The following is an 18125-nucleotide window of genomic DNA, read 5'->3' as shown; positions in this document are numbered from 1 at the left end:
TTTTTCAGTCTTTGTTTTAGCTAAAGATTTTAATTGGGCTGTGGAAATGGAGCTTGGGTATTTTACCCAAGTTCAATCAATGGCTAATGGACAACTCGAATGAGAAATGTACAATTTGAACTGACCATTTAAAGAGACGATTTGTCACACACAGTTTGCATCCATGCAGACTGAGAGCTTTATAATTACATTATGTACAAAAAAAAAAATTGTTTTTAGTTTATTAAGGCAACCACAACTTGGAGAACGTGTCCAAAGTGGCATTAATACAATTGCAGTGGTGATACCCTTTGAACATTTTTATTTCTATTTTCAGATAAGAACACTTATTCCTTTTCTTTTTTTTTTTCCAGAAATAATTGCCAAGAAAGGATCTATTATCCATAGGGTTTGTTCTATAGTTTTTAAAACAATCTACTTCATCTATTTTCTTTAAAAGATAATATCAAGGCATTGCTACCCAATGCAAATTCTTAATATTCTGGTTTTCCTGTTAATTTCACTGGGAATTGCAGATGGTAAAAAGTTGGTAGGTTTGGGCCCTGTTTTATATTCTATTTTTTTGTGTCCTATTTTTTTTTTCTTTTATCTTTTTGTATTCTTTTTTTGGTGATTTTTTTTCTCCATGTTTACTATAACTATTCCCCAGAAGTGTCTTGCTGTTCTCTACTCATATGTACCGAGCATCAAAACAACTTGGCTGATGGATGACCCCTTTTTTCACATGCCATTGCCAAGTTGCTTCATATAAACATGCTATTATAACCGAAAATCCATGTATACCTTATTTTAAATGCTGTGATATTCCATTGTTTCTTGGGATAGCACTCGGAATGAGTGTGCACGCGTATAAGGCTCTAATTTTCTATTGCCTATATTGCAGCTAGTTGTAACTAGGCAAGTAAATGATAAAGAAATACATAGTTCTAGCAGGCATTTTGGCTTATGCTGTCCCAAAGCCTGGTAGGTATATAAAACTGGAGGAAAAAGAAAATCAAATAGGTTATACCAATATCACAGTTGAGAAAGTTACACTAGTTTTTTGTTGGGTGTTTTTCTTCGTTTCTTTCTTTGTTTCTTTCTTTGTTTCTTTTTTTTTTCTTTTTTTCTTTTTTTTTTTTTTCCTTTTTTTACAGTGATTTCTATTATGGTAAAGTTATTCTTCGTTTCACCTGGCCCACCAAACAGAATCAGAGTCGAGCATGCACCCTTAGTGACAACATTCAGCTCTTTGCGAGGATGACTTCCCGCCTTTGGGTACAATATGAGAACAGCAGTGCTGAGATTCAGATTAGTTTTGGATACTTGGCAGAGTTCATGCTTTTTCCAACTTTGACACACATCCTCCTCCCCTGTATCCCCCACTTTTCCCGCACCCTTCCCCCCTCTTTTCTGGGGGGTGGGCTTGGATCAAAGCGATGAAGAGGAAAGATGCGAGCCCCAGCTGGCACAGCGCTCTGCAATGAGTTCTGGCTGCTGAAAGGACAGGTCAGTCTGGTGCTGCCAAAGGGGTGAGGCGGACTGTGCACCTCCTGTCCCCCAGTCCTGGCGTGCTCCACTGTGGGCACCCAACATCTGACGAGTTGCACTGGCCTTAGGGAAGACCTTCACTTTCGCTCCCTCTGCCTTTCCGGTGCCGCTTCACTTTCACATCCTCCTCTTCCTCCTGTGGAGACTTGTTTTTCCTTTTTCCAACCCGGGGTGCCCGGGGTAGAGGGAGAGGGAGTGGAGGGGATGGAGGAGGCAGAGGAGGCGGCAGTGGGGGCGTCTCTCGAGCCATGTGTATGACAGCCTCGATGGTGGCCATGATTGTATCTTGAGCGGCTGCTTGCTCCAATACTAAAGGGTTGAGTGTTGGTCTCTGACCTCTTTTGCTCGGAAGGTCAACGCATTTTTCCAGAACGGGCATTTGGTCTCTGGAGTCTTCGTCAAAGGAAAGGGGTTGCTTCCGAGGACGCCCCCTCCTCTTCTTCACGAAGTTATTGCCTGTCTTTGATTGTCTCTGCAGCCGCTTGGCTTTCAGGATCTTGTTCACATGATCCAGGTTCTTCTTTGTGGACAGGATCTTGGTGTAGTTGCACATCTTGCGCACCTCGCACTGGATTGCTTCAATTTCACGGCGCTTAAACCTTTTCTTCAGTGGTGAGCTGGCTGTTGGGAGACAAGGAGAGAAACAGGGGTAGGTCAAACAACAGTGACTGGAAACTCTTCTCTGACTCCTTCCAGCATAATGAAGAGCAGATGAAAAGACAACTTTGATATAAGCAATTTTCAGAGATTTCTCTCTGGCTGTTCCCTCTTCTAAAGCAACAAAGCTTTTGCTGCAGCATGGGTTCGCTTCATTCTCATTTTTCAACCTTTAACAGGAGAGAAGGAAGCTTAGCATAGCTGTCATATTGGCCTAACTTTACCTTTAAACCTTCTGTACCCCAAAGATATAATCCTGATGTCTTCAATTCAGCCTTTAATTCTTGTAATGAATGCCAGTTAGTATGAAAAGTGTTTGTTGCTGAAACTAGTGGGCAGAGACAAGATTTGTGGGTTACTTCATCTGTGGCAAATTCATTTCCCCTGCCTGAGTTTCTGTACTATCATCTTTTCAGATACTAGCTGAAACTACTCAGTCATATAATTGACTTTAATGGCCCCCAAAGTAAGCTTACCCCTGGTACAGATCACTTACTTCAGATCTGGACCAAGTCCAGAGTAGTTAAAGTCTCTTGCCAAGGTCACGTTGTGAGTCATTGTCAGAGCTGGGAAGAGTACCCAGAATTTCTTGGCTCCTTGTCCTTTGCTTAGGACACGAGACCTTGCTTGTTTTGCCTAAATTGTCTCATTGTCCTTTCCTGAACATGGCATCTGTTCAGAGTTCAGGATCTGCACACAGATTAGAAGTAACTACCCCTTTGTGAGGAAAGCAGAATGTATTAATTCTGCTATTGCAATAACTGCTGCTCCCTTTCACTCCTAACATATTTGTTCTGTGCTGCTGGGAAAGAAATGATGGAGCTCAGAATTTCTTTTTTTTTTGGGTAAGAATAAAACATCCCACTAAATTAACCTCGGCCCACATCTACTTGCAAACTTAATTTACACCTGTCTGTCAAGCAGTCATGGGTTTGAGATCCTTGAAGTTTCCCAAGCAGGCAAGATTTTGAGAAAGGTTCATTTGGGGGTTATCTCTGCCTTCATGGCTAACAGGCTAATACTCCAGCAGTAGTTTAAATAAAGTTGCTATTGTAGCATTTTCTGTAGATAACCAGGAGCTGTCAAGTTGTAGAATCTCCACTTGTTCTCTATGGGCTGTGACAGATTCAGCATATAAACCTCATTCACTGGCCTCCCCTCTTGGAGAACATAAATTATTTGCTTTTATACCACCATGTTGCTTGGATTCAGAAGAAGAACTTGCATAAACAAACCCAAGTTACAATGTAAGAAGTAGGAATGAGTCATAAACAAAACACAGACATATGCTCTCTTATAAATAAAGACCTGGAATGGCCAACTTCCCAAAGTCTGGTTTTCATTAATTACAAAACAAAATACATTTTCCATATGTAACTCACTCCCCACACCAAAAAGAAAAAATAAAACCCATTTGCTGTTTGTGGTTCACAAAGGACAAAAGAAAAGAGGAATGTAGTCATTTTGGTACCAAAGGAAAAGAGAAAGGAAATGAAATATCCAAGTTGTTCAGGAGAAGCTAATTAGTTGCACAAAATTCCTCCCAAGTAGGTCACCCCTAAAAACTGTGGATTCAAGATCCCTCAAGGCAAATGGCAACAAGCTATTTCCCAGAAATTTGATCAAAAAAAGGTTAAGTCCCTGTCACAGAAAATGATTATTCTCATCTGCCCTCACTGGTGATTGACATAAGTAGTTCCAATAACTTCAGCCTTAAGCAGCCAAATCCTTAGAGTCCCTCCCTCCCATATCCTGAGAGTAGCTTCAGGTCAGAAGATCTAAAAAATCAAACATTTGGCACACTCTTCAAATTCATTGTCCACCTCTTGACTTTTATTTCTGTTGTTAAGGTACATTTTCAAGTCCTATGGTTTTTTCCTAAATTCCAATATTTGAGGTGCTTTTTAAATTTTTTTAATTTTTTTTAAATGAAAAGCTGAAATTTTTCAGTTGGTGATTGACAATGGAAAATTTAACAGAAATACAGGAAAGCTAGCAAGGTATCATGATGATACCAGGTAATTTGGCTTTACTCTCAATTTTCTTTAGAAAGAAAGTAAGCCAAGGAACTGAAGAAAAAAAAAATTGAAATAAAGCATTAGCCAAACACCTGCAAAGATTTTATGTCTTTACAGAGATTTATGTGTAGCCAGTTTTTTTTTCTGCAGATTGGTGTTACCACCTGAACATGGTCAATGGAGACGTGGTGTGTACACCTGGTAGAGGATGACCTTTGCTTCTAAACTCTGAAATGGGAATTCAGTGCAATTCAAGATGACCTTGCAAATTGTTTTGATGTAGTGGTACTGGATAAGAAGCACACAGTGCTCCTGTCCATCCTGAAACCCAGTGAATGTCCCAGGCACTCAGGCTGAGAATCCTGAGTGGAGCCTGAATCTGAGTAGACACTGTCTGAATGCAGCAAAGGTTGTCACCTGCCTTCTGCCAAACTGCCCAGTTCCCCAAAAATTGACTGATATGCAGGTAATTATGGGTAGGCTTCTGCTCCTGCATATAAATGTACAAGCTGAACACCACTTGCAGTGCCTTCTTTCAAGTTCAGATACTCTTTTTGCCCTTAGAAAACTTTGCAAGCTCAGAAGTCTGTTCATTTCTGTGCTGAAACGCATTTTCACGTTTACTAAAAAACAAACTTCTGTGCTGTTCTGTGCTGACTTACTGCACTAATTTTTCCTTGGTAAATGCTTTGGGGTGTTTATGGCTTTCTTAGGGAGCTTGTTAGAAAATACTAATAGTTCTTTTACTTTCTTCCTAGCAAGCCTCTGAACTTGCAGGCTCTAGAAATCATTTGAGTTGTTACACAGTCTGCCAGTAGTCAATGCATGTACTGACTAAGTACATATGTTTTCAGGTCAGGCTTTTAAAATGAGATATTAGGAAACCCTACATTATTTTGATTATTTAATGTCAAGGACATCTGATTCTACACTTGGTGCAGGAAGACTGCGGAAAGAGTCTGATGGGTCTGCAGGGGGAAACTTTGATGAGGTGTGCCTATGATAAAATGTCAGGGAAATCTGCCAAAGTAAACTACTATTGAAGTGAGAGCCATTAGGTGTTATCAACTCATCTGGAAGCTCTTGGTGAGCAATCTTTGATATAAAAGATTTTCCTGTATTGCCATGTGATATACTGCTCTGCTGAGAGACAAAGCTAAGTATTAAAATTTTCCATTTTATCCAGACAGACGCTGCCCAGCCCTGGACCCAAATTGATCTATGTTGGTCTTAGTTTTTTAGATTTTTTTTCTGTTCCTGCACGTTTTTTGGTATTTGCATGTGGGAATCTTGCTTTGGGGGGAAGACTTCTGCCTTGATCTATTTGGTGGAATTCCTTTAGAAGGGGTTGAAGAGGCGGAGGATAACAGTAACTTTATGTCTGCCTGTAGGCATATGGAAGAGTGAATATGCTCTCATGGAGGTATTGCAACATGTGGTAGTCCCCAGGCACCAGAGATGCACAGGGAGATAATTTTTTACCTGGGCATATTGATCTCCCTCCACCTTCCCACACGCTGCCTCCATGAAGACAAAATCCAACCCCAAATGAAGAGAAACTAGAAATGCACAATGCAGCACAAGCTTTTATACTTTTGCTTCATCCTTTCCCCACTCTCCAAACAACCTCATCTCTAGCTGCACCAAAACAAGCAAGAAACAGTTTTAGCCTTAAACCACAGCTTTACACATTTCAATTAAGGCACATGGAGGTCTGGTGTTTCTCCCATCCCCAGGGTCCACAGGTGCAGCAAGGCTCAGTCCCACAAATTGAAATGGCTGCAGGCCATGCTGGGAGGCCATGCAGGAATGATATGATGCTGGAAACATCTGAAGCAAAGACAGCCATTCCAACCAAAAATATATATTTCCAGAGGTAGCTTAGAGGAGGCTGAAAGACCCACTCCAGCACAGTGACGATGAATAAGGAGGTGAGACCAGGAAGATCAGATCCCTTGAATGTTCTTCATTGGTCCCATAAGTATATTCTGGATGTCTCTATTATGTGTGAAGCCCTAAAATCTTTCTTGCTGCCTGTCATTCTACATCCCTCAGAGGTGCCTGAGGCCACTTGCAAGAACATGGCACATAGGAGTCTGCTCAAAGCTGGGGTCAATTTGTTGGCTTGATTTGAATGGATGAATTTTCAAAGACCTTCCTATTAATTACAGGAAACCCATAGCACTGTCCTGTTATCCCATTAACACTGTTTCTTTTGGTTTTCAGTTAAATTATTTCAACATCTGGGCTACAGATAAACCAACAATTTAATTAGACTTCTGAAAATGGAAAGAATGAACTATGCAGTCAAGCATACACTTTCATCTTGAAACAGATCATAAAATATTTGTGTGCTTTCCTTCTCTGCTGCTTTAAAAATCTGTCCTTGGTTTATATATAGGAAAGTATTAAAGGCAAAACAGACAATCCTGATTTTTTAATATAAAAATATATCTTTACAGAGGCTAATTTGCAGCATTAAACCCTTGTTTTCACTGTTTATTCAGGAAGTGAAAGGGAGATAAAAATAAGTGCATTGAAACAGTACTTTCAGTTGAATGATTAAATATGCAATAATTCTGTAAATCAGCGATACAAATATGTTTTTTGTGAATGTGGCATCAAAAGTTTGACAAGACTATGAAACTCCTAATAGGTGCATTAGGAGTAGGGCAATGAACTGTGGATTCTCCATTCGCTGGAAATTAAGACAAAATGCAATATTAACTTCTCTATCCATGCCCAAGAAAAGTCATGATGATGCCTGGATGACTTGGCTCAATTTTCAACAGTATAAAGATATCACCTTTCTGATCTGATTCAAAATAGAGGCACAAAATATAAGTTGATAGAAAAGCATGCTATTCTGACTTATTTATTCTGGTATTTTAAATCACTGTTCATTGCCCCAGACAATTTTGCATTTGCAAGACAGAACATTACGCTAAAATCACTGAAGTATGCAGTAAGAAATCTCATCTGCTCCTCAGCTATTCACTGTATATTTGGTTTGCTCATGCTACAGGGATGAGAGTATTTAAAAGACATGAAGAATGGGGCTGAAGAAGGTATCCAGGAGTCTTGCTAGACCATACAGGCTGGTGCTACTTGTGTCCTCATTATTGCACAAGTGGTGGTGTGTGAAAAAAATAGATTTGATTTGCCAAGATATACAATCATGGTAAGAAAATGTTGGAAATGCTACAACCTGATTATCACATTAGATATTCACATTTGCAGTTACTTCTCCAATCAGGAAGAGAATTAAGTTAACATATTTATGGCTCCAGAAGGAAGAAGATAGGGAAGAAACAGAGGGGGTGGAGTGAAAACAGCATTACCTGCTTCAGATGTTGCTGATGATGAAGGTAGGAGAGATAATACTGGACTTGGCATTGCAACACTGTCAACAGCTGCTGGTTTCCTTCTGGTCATCACATTACAGGCAGAACTTTCCATTTTACCATGAAGTGAAGTCTGGTCTACTTTTAAGTGGGCACCTGCAATTCCTGGGGAAACAAAATTTGGATGAGTGTTAGTACTGTAAAATGTCTGGGGATATATCTGGGGAAAAAAAAAAAAAAAAAAAGAAGTTGGTTGCTGTCCTTGCTACATTGATATATTTCCATATTTTTGATAATCCTGCTGAAGCATGTACCATCAGTGGTCTCTATAAAAAATGGTAAACCAACAAACAGTCCACATTAGTACTTTTTCTTCTAAAAAAAATACATACACTCTGGTACATGTAGAAAGACAGATATCCTTCATAACTCTATTTAGTGGGAATGCCTATGTATCATTTCCTGTGTAGTTCATTCTCCACACATTGTTACATACTTCTCTGCTATAAACACTTGACTTAGTGGGTGTTTCATCTGAGTAAGGAGCAGGCATCATGAGCAACCTCAATATGCAATTCCCATCCAAAGCACATTACTTTTATTTTTCAGGAATTCCCTTCCTAATTAAATTTGCCTTGCAGCTCATCAAAGGGAAGTGAGTTAAAAAAAGAAAGAGTTCTTTGTCATATATCTTTCTACCTACAGATTACAATGCAGAATAAATGAGCGGTAAAAAAATGCCAAAGAGTTTAAATCTTCCAGAAAAATAAAAGTTACATACTTATGGTTGGAAAATTCCTCCACCAACAGTATTTCTCAAATGCTCATATGTTTTGTAACCATTTTGTTTGCTTGTAAATATGTGAAAGTTAAACTGCTGGCATGGAAACTTGAAAACCTCTACTAGTCTCAGTGATGTTTGGCTTCAACAGCATTAGGGCAGATATTAATTTATCAGAGATAATCCTTCATAAATTCCTTCTTTTTTTCCAGATCTCAACCTGCACATGAGCCTCAGATAAAATGCATCAGATTTTGGCAACTAAATTATACAATTACTCAAAAAATCACAGAGCAGTTGAGATTGAAAAGCTCCTCTTGAGACCACCTTGCCCACTTACTCAAGCAGGGTCATACAGAGAAAGCTGCCCTGGACTACATCTGGCCGTATAAGAATTTCCCCAAGGAGGGAGAATCCACAATCTCTCTACAACCTGTTTATGCCCTCAGTAAATCTGCACTGCTCACTGTGTTTCAGCTTGTGCCCATTGAACTCTTGTCCTGCCACTGGGCAGTATTGAGAACAATCTGGATCCATCCTCTCTAATATTTTCCATCAAACATTTGCATATGTGGAAAAATCCCCCTGAGCCTGCTCTTCTCCAGGTGGAACATCCCATCTCTCTGAGCCTTTCCAAATGAGAGATATCCCAGATTCTTAATAATCTTTGTGGCCTCTGACTGGACCCTCTCCCATATGTCCTTGTTCCTCTGGCATATCAGCCACTCCTCTGAGTTCTGAAATTCTCCAGATTTTTTGAGGATGTTTTCTATCCCATCACCCTTCTCATTAATTGACATATTAAACGTTTTTAGTCCCCATATCGTGGAGTGCAGCTCTACTGAGTAGTCTCTAAGTGGATTTTGTACTACTCATCACAACCCTCTGAGACCAGCCAGTTTTCAGTCTGACACAGTGTTCATTCATCCTGCCTGTGTTTCATCATTTTGTCTATAACAAGCTGAGAGAACTCAGTGACAGAACTCTTGCTAAAGTCAAGATAAAAAAATGTCAGACTGGTGAAATATGATTCCCCCTTTACAGGTCTGTGATAACTACTCTTGGTCATCTTTTCCTCCTTCATATCTTTGGAAATCCTCATCACAATTCTGTCCATCAATTCACTCCATCAGATTCTAGAGATTGAAGTAAGACTGAATGGCCTTGCTGCTTCCTTGCTTTTTCTTCTTGACTTTATTTGACTGATATTTCCTTTCTTCTAGTCGTCAGAAACCTCTCCTGGTTGCCACAACCTTCAAAAACTCAAGAGTAGCCTCACAGTTATGCCAGACAGATTCCTCAGCACCTTTGGGTACATCCTGCCAAATCCCATGGATTTATGCATGTCCAGACCATTTAACTGTGCCCTAATCAGATCTTCCTCCAAGAGCAGGTTTACTTTCCACAACAGTCTTACAGTCCTGGGATTCTCAAAGGTCAGTCTTACCAGCAGAGATCAAGGCAAAGAGGACAGTCAGTCTGGTGCTGATCTTTTTCAGCCAGGATCCTTGTTTCATTCAACAAGGGGCCTCTATATTCCACAGGCTATTTTTGGCTGCTTTATGTACCTGTCAAAACATTGGTTGCTGATTTCTTGTTCTGCCCTAGATTCAACTCCAGATGGACTTTGCCATCTAAGCCCATTCATGCATGCTTGAACATTGTAGCTCTGGTTCTCTAGGTTGCCTGCTTCCATGTCTCTTTTGCTTCCCTTTTGTGCCTGACATCACTCAGGAGCTTCTTGGTCAGTCATGAAAATCCCCGGACATCTTTGCCGAGTTTGATTTGCCACTCTGATCTGGTTTTGCATATCTCCACAATGTTCCTGATCCAGGCCAGCAGCAAACCTCCTGGCACAGCAGGTCAGATCAGCAAGTGGGGTCCTTTATCCCCTGAAGCACTGAATCCCCTTTACACCCCTGGCTACACCTGGAGAGCACCTGGTGGTTGCTCAAAGACTTTGCACAGGTGCTCTGACACCTACAATCACAGAATCACCAAGCCTGGGGAAGCTCCCTAAGACCATCAAGTCCCACTGCCCCCCCACCACTGCCAAGGCCACCACTGAACCATGCTCCCAAGTGCCACATCCACAAGGCTTTTAAACCCCTCCAGGGGATGGGAGCTCCAACACTGCCCCCAGAAGCCTGCGTCAGAACTGGACAGCCTTTTCTATGAAGAAATTTTGTTAATATACAATTTAAACCTTCCCTGGCATAGCTTACCTCTTGTTCCATCCCTTGTTCCCTGGGAGTAGAGTCCAGTCCCCACCTGGCTGCACTCTCCAGTCAGGGAACTGTAGAGAATGATAAACTTCCCCCTGAGCCTCTTTGACCCCAGCCTGAGCCCCCTGGCTCAATCAGCTGCTCCTGGTGCTACAGACCCTTTTCCCTTTTGTGTGTCTCTACTGTGCTCAGCTTCTCCATACAACAGCCAAAAAATCCTTATATTTGCTATTTGGAGCTGCTATGAACCATCTCTATGAACTTTCATTTCTGGCACAAAAAAAAAGGAGAAATATCAGCAGATCTGTGCACTGTCTCAGAAATTGTGGAAGAGACCCCTATCAGATTCAGGCACAGAAATGCTACAGTGAGAGGAGCCTGGAAAATGGGGCCAGTTTGGGATAGGAGTCCTGATGAAACCGTGAGCTGATATCAGCTAGTGAATTTAAGGGAGGCAAGAAAGGGCAGAAATGGTCATAAGTGAGACAGTGTTACAGGTCACAGCTTGGTGGAGATAAACAGAGCAGTCTCTACCTATTAGACCACACATCTTTCCAAAGCCTCAAATCTAGTATTAAGCATCTCAAATTGTATCCATTAAACTTCAATCTCTCTCTGCTCTGCTTCTCTAGTGCAAATGAGAACAATAATATACCCCTCATCTCAAGAGCAGTCCTGTGAAAATAAAATTATCAACATTCATGAAACATTCATCTATTCATACCAAGGCTTAGAAATGTGGAATAAATGAGACATGATGTCACGCACTGAATAGCAAAAGGAAAATCCAGCTTTCAAATAGCTGTTCATTAGGTGAGCTCAGTGCATTAAATAAAGCAGTGTCCCATAGAATAACTGAGATATTTGACTAGGTGATTACCCTTTGGAACTGTGTGTATCCACACCTGAGGTTTCACCACTACACAGTGCTTGGGTTTGTGCCTTAACAATATTTATTAATGAGTGTAGTGGGTGCACAAGAAAAGTGCACATGTGGGTGCATGTATCAATACACACACACATATATGCATGTGCATATGGTACATAATAATGCTAACAACCTCATAAATTCAACATCTGGTTCTAATTAAACTGAAGGGCCTATATAAAGAGCCGTATGAAAACATGCAGCTGTAACCTGTTGACCTCTATTGATAAAAAAAGAAAAAAAGTCTGTGAAGCTGTGTTTCAACATATCAAGGGACAATCATTCATTTTTTCAAAGGTAATCCCCCACAAACCACTTATCCTCTCAAATCTCTACCTGCACACAGTGTTTGCATTAGGGACCTTGATTTATGGATCCCCACTCCTTGGATGGAGAGGCCAACTTCCTGTTGCCGTGGTTACTTAGATCTTGGTTCAAGGTTAAACTACTCCCAAATCAAAATCAGTGGCAGGCACAGCATCTAACAGCCAAGTTATTGACTACCCTAGGATGCTTAAAGGTCAAAGACCAAAGTGCTGCTCACTGCCTTTGGGGTGAGTCAATATTTTCAATATTTTTATTCTGTTTCTTCTGAAGAAGTAGTTGCTGCTCAATTACCACCTATCTGGGTTTAGCAAGGTCATACAAATCATTGAGGAAAGTCCTCCCCCTACAGAAGGGATACAAATATAATGAATTACTTCAAAGTCTACATGGCCCAATTGCAGCTCATCACCACTGAATCATGGATTCAGACATCTGTCTCTTGTTTTAGGAACTTGGTTTCTTCTGCCTGTATCCCTCACTTCACTGAAAACCTCATCTATATTGAGGAAGAAGAGCAATTTGTGGATTTGGAGCAGACAGTAAGGGAGAACCATCAGTTTTCTTTCATGGATACCAGAATGCAGAGTTTCAGAGGCATTGCTGGAAACTCTGAGGTGCAGCAGTTTTCTCACAAGGCGTTGATGCATGCTGCAGTAGTGAAATGTTTGCCCTTTAGTGGATAGACCTGCTGGTGTGGTATCATCACCTCTCACTGGACTTTTTTTTTTGCATTTGGAGTGCTCTGTTCAGAAGGCCTTGGGTAAGAGAAGGTCCTAGTTCAACCCATCTATGAATCAGGTGAAAATAAATATTTGGCAACACCATCCCAGGGCAGTAAGAGTTTAAAATTCACTCATTCATCGAATCAGTATATTTTAGCCTTTGGCACTGTCCTGGAAATCAAGAAGATTCTGTGGGAGCTGGAGCACCTTTGCTATGGAGACAAGCTGTGAAGAGATGAGAGTTGTTCAGACTGGAGAGGAGAAGGCCCTGGGAAAACCATAGAGCTCCTTCCACTATTTGAAGAGAGCTTAAAAAAAATCTGAAAGGCGACTTTTTTTGCACAACCAGATAATGATAGGACAAAGAGGAACTGATTTAAATTCCAAGGGGGGAGTTTTAGGTATTATAAATAAAGACTTCCCTCTGAGGGGGGCAAGCCTTGGCACAGGGTCCCTAGAGAAGCCAGGTTGGACAGGGCTTGGAACAACATGGGCTAGTGGAAGGTGTCTCTGACCATTGCAGGGCAGTTGAAACAAGATACTATTTAAGGTTCCTTCCAATCCAAACCATTCTAAGATTCTATGATGTACAGTCATGGCCTGATTCTGACCTTATTTATCACCTTTTGTTAATTTTTGTGCATTTCCTCCAAATTGGAGCCCTTTTCATCCCATACCTTAACTTCCCTGAGTCCTACTGGTAGCACAGATAGCACCACATGCAAGTGAACAATGGGCAGCAAAGCAGGAAGGGAATCAATTATTATGTATATAATGAGAAAAGGCACAGGGAAAGGATAGCTTCAAAGGCAGAGGCAGACACGAAGAAGTTTATCAAGAGCTTAAAGCAGTGTTGGCATGATTACAAAGAAATAATCACCACAATCATAAGTAAAAAGGTGATTCAGCAGAAGCACGATTCCAGTTCAGGGCAAACTGGCAGAAAGCTTGTGTAGGAGGGTAGGAAATGTAGACTTGAAATTGGCCTTTCTGTAAAGATTTAAACCATTTTTCATCCACAGGCTAAGCAATTTGTGAGCTCCAACTGATATTAATACATTAATTTTAAAGACCTGGTAATTATTGTCATTGTTATTAAGTGCTAACTTTTCAAGCAATGTGGTCCAACTGCATTGTGCTGGGCTCTGTACAGATGGATTAATTTATTTGCCTTGCTTTAATGTTAAATCATGATCACCCTGCTTATTGCATTCATCTGTTTTCTCTCATCGTGTACTTGTCTAAGAAAGACTCTTGGACAGCATGCACCTTTTCTTCTTTAATCTGTGCACAGAATCTAGCACAACATGCACCCAGCCTGGAACTCAAAGTGCCAGTCCAAAAAAGATAATAAATGTTAATTTGTCATTGGAAAACAGAGAAAATCAGCTGATAAAAATTGATCTTAGTGAAGTTTCTGCTAGGAAAGATTTTTCTTTAGAGAGTTCATTGGATAGGGTTTGTATTCCCCACAGATTTCTGGAAATACACAGCTATACTTAAATTGTTTATATGTCTGACCATTGTTATTGGAAAACTCTTGCAGATGTTTTTTTTTTCCTCCCAGTGTCTTTGCACAATGAAGCTACGCAATGCAGCTGTACAGGAATGCACGTTTAAACATGTAGTTAGTCACAGTATTTGCATTTTGATAACTCCTCAGTTTGGAATAAAGAACCAGAAGAAACCTCATATCTTAGTGAATCTTTTCTTAAGGTTGGTTTTAAATAAATCAGTCAAAAGTTTGGCATTGCATCATATTCCAGAAGGAAGAACTGAATTACTATGTGATAAATGTAGTTAAGGAAAGTAATTATTCTTCTTAAAGTAATATTATTACCTTTTTAACTTATGGAAGTAATTTCCCTGGATTCTATTTGACATGTATTATCATTTAAAATAACTGTATTTTCAATGTAAAGCACTGCTTTATGACTTTAAGTCCTTTTATCTTCTTCCCTTTTCCACCACCACATTAAAAAATTCAAATTCCACCTTTTTTAAGAGGGATTTTCTATTTTGCAGAATGTGTCCCCCTGAATAAAACCAAATGCCTGTGGAATAATAATACAAAAAAATTACTCCCATTGCCAACAGGCAAAATTTTAGGAGATGAAGTCTGCTTTATTTCATTCTAGCTATTTTCCTACTATTTTTTTTTTGTCAGAATAGCTTTAGAGAAGGAAAGAGGGAGACTGAGAAAGCCATCATTAGATAGATCTTCTGATCTTTATCTCCAATAGCACAGTCAGAAGAGCTAATACTATGATGATAGCTTTGAAATCTCTTAGGAATTGAATAAAAAGAAGTGATAGTGATGAACTCCCAGCTAATAAACACAGAGTGCTTATTTCTGCAGAATGATCAATTTCCAGATGTCCTGAGGCTTGTCTGATACAGTTGATTTACTCATTCTCCCTCACTTCACTAATAAAGCTCAAGTCCTACATCAGATTAGAGAAGAGCCAGATTTCTTAAAGGGGCAGGAGGAGGGCTGGCATTATGGCACACAAATGCTGGGAGACACACTAATCTCTTCTGCCTCCTCCTATAACCACCAATCTGTCTTAAACAGCTGCCTTCCTCTGCTGAAATCATACACTTTATCCGCTTTGGGTTAGTACAGTAATGCAGACAATTAATTTGTTATCTTGTTAGTGGAAATTTAATGCAATGATCTAAAAGAACTCTTACATATTGTGATAAACTTTAGTGCCTCCAGGGCGCTTCTCCTCCATAGGACTCATTTCACATCCCATCCATTATGTAAATGAGATGTGGAAATAGTTTAGTTCCCCTAATGTATTTGTACACTGATGGATTGCACAAAGTCAGCCCTACTGAAACTAATGAGGTTAAATGCATCTTGCCATTCCTTTCTACTTGGGTGAATCTGTGCCTGTGTTCAAGAAATGCACTTCCTCTTCCCTTCCTTATGAAGATAATTGTGTTTCCTGACAGGGAGCACAGTGGCAACTGCTGCAATACCTGAAGCCTGGCAAGGCATCTCTTCAGGAGCAGAGCAACTGCTGTGGCTCTGTGCAGACGTGTGGTTGTCTGGGGAGGCTTCAGATCCTCTTCCAGTTTGGGGACAAGGATCTCAGGGCCACGTGTAGCTGCATGCAGTGACATGCAGTATTTGATAACTACGTAGTTGTCAGCATCATCAGTGACAGGATTAGACTCCAGGAGAATAGGGTAAGAAAGGATTCTTTTTCTGATCATCAGGATGAGTATCAAGACTCCATTGCTCAGCCATAACATATAAGTAAGGATTTCTTCCAAATGTCTAGGCTTACCCTGCACTCTGTCAGTGTGAGGCCATTCCATCCATATCTTGTGGTGGACCTTTCCAAAATCCTTCTCCAGCTCTTCTGGAGCACCTTTAGGTACTGGAAAGGCCTCTAAGGTATCCCTTGATCCTTCTCTTCTTTGACTGAACACCCCCTTCCCTCCCAGCCTGGCTCCAGAACAGAGGGGCTCTAGCCCTCTGAGCACTTTCATGGACTCCTTTGGACTTCTCCTAACAGGTCCATATTTTTCTAGTGTTGGGGGCTCCGGAGTTGGACACATCACTGCAGGTGGGGTCTCATCACCGGAGAGTAGTGATGGTGAATCCCTAACTTCATCCTGCTGCCCATGCTCCTGGGACTGCAGCCTAAGAGGATGATCAACTGCAACTTGAATTTAAAAAGACCAGTCTCCTGTCTTTTTCATATTTGTGGTGAATTAGACCTCCCAGCAGATGAAGTCTTGCTCTTCTTTGCCCTTTAGTTTTGCTTTGGATTTCCTCTTTCCTGTACCAGTACAGGAAGAGCTGCAGACCTTCTTCCTCCTCTGCATACTGCCAGGGTGAGTCAGGAGACTGAGGGATAAGGAACATGCAGCCCAAGTCACTGGAGATGAAGTCTGTGTGTCTGGAAACTCAGTTTTTAGTGAATTCCAAGACAGACACTTGATAGAGCTGGTGGGAGCAGTTCATAGTCCAGGGTAGAACAAGGCAGTCATGCAAGATAACTGTAAAAGTGCTCCTGCCCTGTCCAGCCCCACTGTGCATCCTTCCCAGGCCACAGCCCTTCAAAAGCAGAGTGGGACTGGAATTCCAAAATGTCATGGAAGAGACCATCAATATTTTATTTTATTTTATTTATTTTATTTTATTTTATTTTATTTTATTTTATTTTATTTTATTTTATTTTATTTCATTTTATCTTTTTTTTAATGCTGGGAAGTAATGAAAATGGGAAATTAGGATTTTTAGTGGAAGCTGGATCAAAGTAGAAGAACACAGCAGTAATATGCAGGTGACAGCAATAAATAAGTTTAATGAAAGGAAAACTCAAGGGATCAAAAGACTAATTCACAGTCAAAGACTCTGGGTTCCCAGGCCTTGTGAACATAGTTTTAAGGTAAAGGGTTCAGAATCAAAAGCTTTTCCTGCTCAGAGACTGAAAATTTAAGTTGAACAGAAAATTACAATTTACAGTTGTTGAAGACTGGCAGAATCAAAAGGGAAAAACAGAGACCGACAGCATTGTAGAAATTAAATTTGCTGTTAAATATCTCAGCAAATAAATTGAATACACAGTGATGAAGAACTAAATTCTCCCACAGAGGGCAAAAATTAAAATCTGTGAAAGAGGTGAAATGAAAAAGCATTGTCTGAGGGAGGATGGTTAGGTGGAAAAGTGAGACAAAGGGCTCTTTTTTAAAAAATATGAAATGCCATTATGTGCACTGAGGGGCAGAAATTAAAAGATCACCAGGTAGGATCAAGGAACAACCTAGAAGAAGTAGTCATTCCAAGATGAGCTGTCACAGTGGATGAGGATTTGCTCACTGGGAAGAAGGAAAACAGAAGACAGGATTTCTTTCTCAAGAACACAGAAGAGGAAAGACAGATGGGGAAGTTTCAGTCTGAAAGTAATGAGAAAAGTCAAGGGTGGTTTTTTGAGTTGTTCTTCTAAACAACAGGAATGATCATTTTAAAATGTGGCAGATAAGCTGATACCCCCTAGGCAAGTAGGGTTGGGAGCAGCTTGTTTTTATCACAGATTAAATGGGACACTGGCAGCTCTGGTAGGAGAGTCCTGGCATGAAGCTGCCAGTGCATCCTCCCCAGTGCAGGGGTGGATGAATGATGCACAAGGGCTGGGCTGGTGTAATGATGGGAGTAATTTTTCAGGCACATCCATAGTATAAAATGTGATAAAAACGAAGAGAAGTTATCTACATAATTAGCAAAAATCTTGCTGAACAAGTTCAGCTGAGATGTTCACTAAGGAAACACTGTGTTCCTCCAGAAATGGCTTCATTTTCTCTATGTACGCATTAGTAAAAGAAAATATATGTTTACTGCATGAAATCAGCCAATATATTTCTGTTGCTAACATAGATGTTATATTTGCACTATACCGACAAGCAGTCCTGTGGTGACATATATATTAGAGGATTAAACTGTGTCAGGGATGTTGCTCAAACCCAGAAATCCTGGTTTCAAAAAAGGAGAAGAAGAGAACCAGGGGAGCACATCCATCGTGGAACTTAGTTCTGTAATATTTGAACTGATCCCCCAAGGGGTCCACACCTCCCT

The 18125-nt window shown here is 40.5% G+C and overlaps 1 protein-coding gene across 1 annotated transcript in view; it reads right to left on the bottom strand.

The window, feature by feature from the left end:
• Window positions 1–1594: 1594 nt before the first annotated feature.
• Window positions 1595–18125, bottom strand: part of SETBP1 (SET binding protein 1) — a 246319-nt gene continuing 229788 nt past the window's right edge. Inside the window, exons 5-6 of the mRNA XM_062512763.1 lie at window positions 7547–7714; window positions 1595–2151 (exon numbers count right to left, since the gene is read on the bottom strand). Of these exons, the coding sequence (XP_062368747.1) occupies window positions 1595–2151; window positions 7547–7714 (725 nt within the window). The remainder of the gene's footprint in view (window positions 2152–7546; window positions 7715–18125) is intronic.

Source organism: Cinclus cinclus, chromosome Z (genome assembly GCF_963662255.1).
Source record: "Cinclus cinclus chromosome Z, bCinCin1.1, whole genome shotgun sequence".
NCBI classification, from domain to species: domain Eukaryota; kingdom Metazoa; phylum Chordata; class Aves; order Passeriformes; family Cinclidae; genus Cinclus; species Cinclus cinclus.
The sequence above is the reverse complement of the archived record's forward strand: the minus strand, read 5'-3'. Positions and strand labels throughout refer to the sequence as shown.